The sequence below is a fragment of the Rhagoletis pomonella genome, unplaced genomic scaffold, assembly GCF_013731165.1.
Source record: "Rhagoletis pomonella isolate Grant_MI unplaced genomic scaffold, Rhpom_1.0 Rhpom_scaffold_00216, whole genome shotgun sequence".
Taxonomy (NCBI): domain Eukaryota; kingdom Metazoa; phylum Arthropoda; class Insecta; order Diptera; family Tephritidae; genus Rhagoletis; species Rhagoletis pomonella.
Genome location: NW_023458770.1, coordinates 29906 through 32160, shown reverse-complemented (window position 1 = coordinate 32160; position 2255 = coordinate 29906). Strand labels below are relative to the sequence as shown.

The 2255-nt window shown below is 34.1% G+C and overlaps 1 protein-coding gene across 1 annotated transcript in view; it reads right to left on the bottom strand.

Annotated features, from left to right (window-relative positions):
- Positions 1–1997: 1997 nt before the first annotated feature.
- Positions 1998–2255, bottom strand: part of LOC118750372 (heat shock protein 23-like) — a 19154-nt gene continuing 18896 nt past the window's right edge. Inside the window, exon 2 of the mRNA XM_036485093.1 lies at positions 1998–2253. Coding sequence (XP_036340986.1) covers positions 2151–2253 — 103 coding nt within the window. The 3' untranslated portion in view covers positions 1998–2150. The remainder of the gene's footprint in view (positions 2254–2255) is intronic.

Sequence of the window (2255 nt, the reverse complement as noted above, 5' to 3'; positions counted from 1 at the left end):
AGTTTTTCAAAATGCTCCTAATATAATTTTTAATTTATAAGGGTGCGATTTTTTTTTATTTTTTTATTGAATCTTTAAATCAACGAAAATTATTTAACCCGCATCCATCGCGGGTATAAAATTGATATGTACCAATTTCGAAAACATATTAATATATTAAGGAAAATAGATGTTTTGAATTGGGTTTTTGTGGCAAATGCGTATATGCAGGTCTTTCAAGCATTTTTAATCTTATTATCAGGAAATGAATAAACGTCTTTTCCCATATGTATGGAATTGCTGCGCAACGTACTTTGTGTTACAAAAAATTTCCGATAGATGCGGGTTAACATATTATTCAGTAAACAGTAGAAAAAAGTTATGAAATAAATAAAGAAATATTTTTTATCTTTTTCTAAAGACGTTCCTTTGAAGTGTGAAATCACGTTGCACTCGCTCTATTGAGCTTTTTGTGTGAACCAGCAAATTTTCTTTTAAATGCACCTAAAAAGTTCTAAAGTTAGCCAAAAGTAATTTTTTAGGCGTTATTGCTTACTTCAAAATGCATTCGCACCTGTTATAACGTCAACAGCTTGTTTTGTGGTGCTACTTTCCAGGAAATTTCATTTTCATCTTACAGACTAGATACAAAGAAAAATAATATATTAAAAAGACACTTTGCATCCCTTTTAACTCCATATTCGGAGCGTTCCAAAAACATTCATTTGATGTGTTGCCGTGGGAGTCCCTTATGACTCCATATTCGGAGCATTCGGAAAACGCTTCTCCGAGGTATTGCTGTGGAAGTCCTTTTCCACTCCACATTCGGAGCGCTCCGCTGGATATATGTATGCCTACAATAAACAAAGTAAAGTACACAACTGTTTGTGTGCCTAACAATCTAAAAAGTGCTTAATATTTTTTCAAATTTATATCTTACTTCCATTACCAACTCTTCACTGGGTTTAGTAGCACATTTCATTTTATATTATTTATAATATTCACACAGCTTTGGGACTTCAAAGTTAACTTTTCGCTAGCTTAGAGTGAAAAGTTGCCAAGTCCACTTTTTATGAAAGGTCATATTTTGTTATACATATCTAGGAAGCAAGAAAAATTTAAACAGGGCTATCACAGAATCCATCGTTATCCGATTTTTCGTGAAATCTACGAAAATGCTATCACTGAATCCGAATATGTACTTTGAATACACACGTTCGTAGCAATTCGGATTCAGTGATCGGATTTTCGTAGATTTCACGAAAAATCTGAATACGATGGATTCCTTGGCTCAATTAAAGAGTCGAAAAACATACAAAAAATGTTTGTTTGGAACAAATCCGCTGGAGTTTGCATGTTTTTCTCGAATAACACTATTTTTTACCAATTTTTTAAGGTCAAGGGGTAAATGTAGGTCAATGGCAGTATTTTTCCGTGAAAGGGAATAAAACTTGTCTTCAAAATATCTGTCGAAAGCGCTACGATTAATTCGCATGGAGTGTTCAAAAAGCACACTGTGCGATGTAGTGTGCAAAAGCCATTGAAATTTGGGAAAAAGCAATTGTTTGATGCAGTTAACCCAAATTCGTCTAATTAAACTCCTGCTGAAAAACAAATTGCTGAGATCATTGTACTCACACTCATTGCGAGAGTCGTGTCGAATGCAAGTCGTCGAAAATTTCATGTCATAGACTAACAACTTGGTAGGTTCTGCAATTCACTTCCGAGTGAAAGTCAACCCCTCCCAATTTGAACTCAACATGAATTCGACTCAAATTCACTCGGAAGTTAATTACAGAACCTGCCTGACTGTATTACTTTCGACGATTTTCCTCATTTACTTATTTCGGCACGACAGTAGACAATGCCAATGTCGTACAATTTAGCCTAACTTACGACTTACGCAATGAGGCTGACTACAAATAAAAGGAAAAACTGTTCACCATCTTTACTGGAATCTAGCATTTTTATGCTATTTTATAAATAAACACGACTTTTTATTTTTGGCAGTTTTTACATTTTTTTATTAAATGCAAACTTAACCTACGAACAGATTTACTTTTCTCAACAATTGAATAATTTAATACGAGTTCAACGAAATGAAAATATGTACATGTGTATGTGTTTTTCAATCAGTTCATAATACATTGTGGAAATCAAAGTTTTGTATTTTATACCTTTGGTTTCTCTTCTCCGGCGCTATCTTTTGGGTTTTCCTTCACGTTCAAGTGTGCTGGGCCAGTCTGTTGAATTTGAATGACTCGCTCGTTGGACTT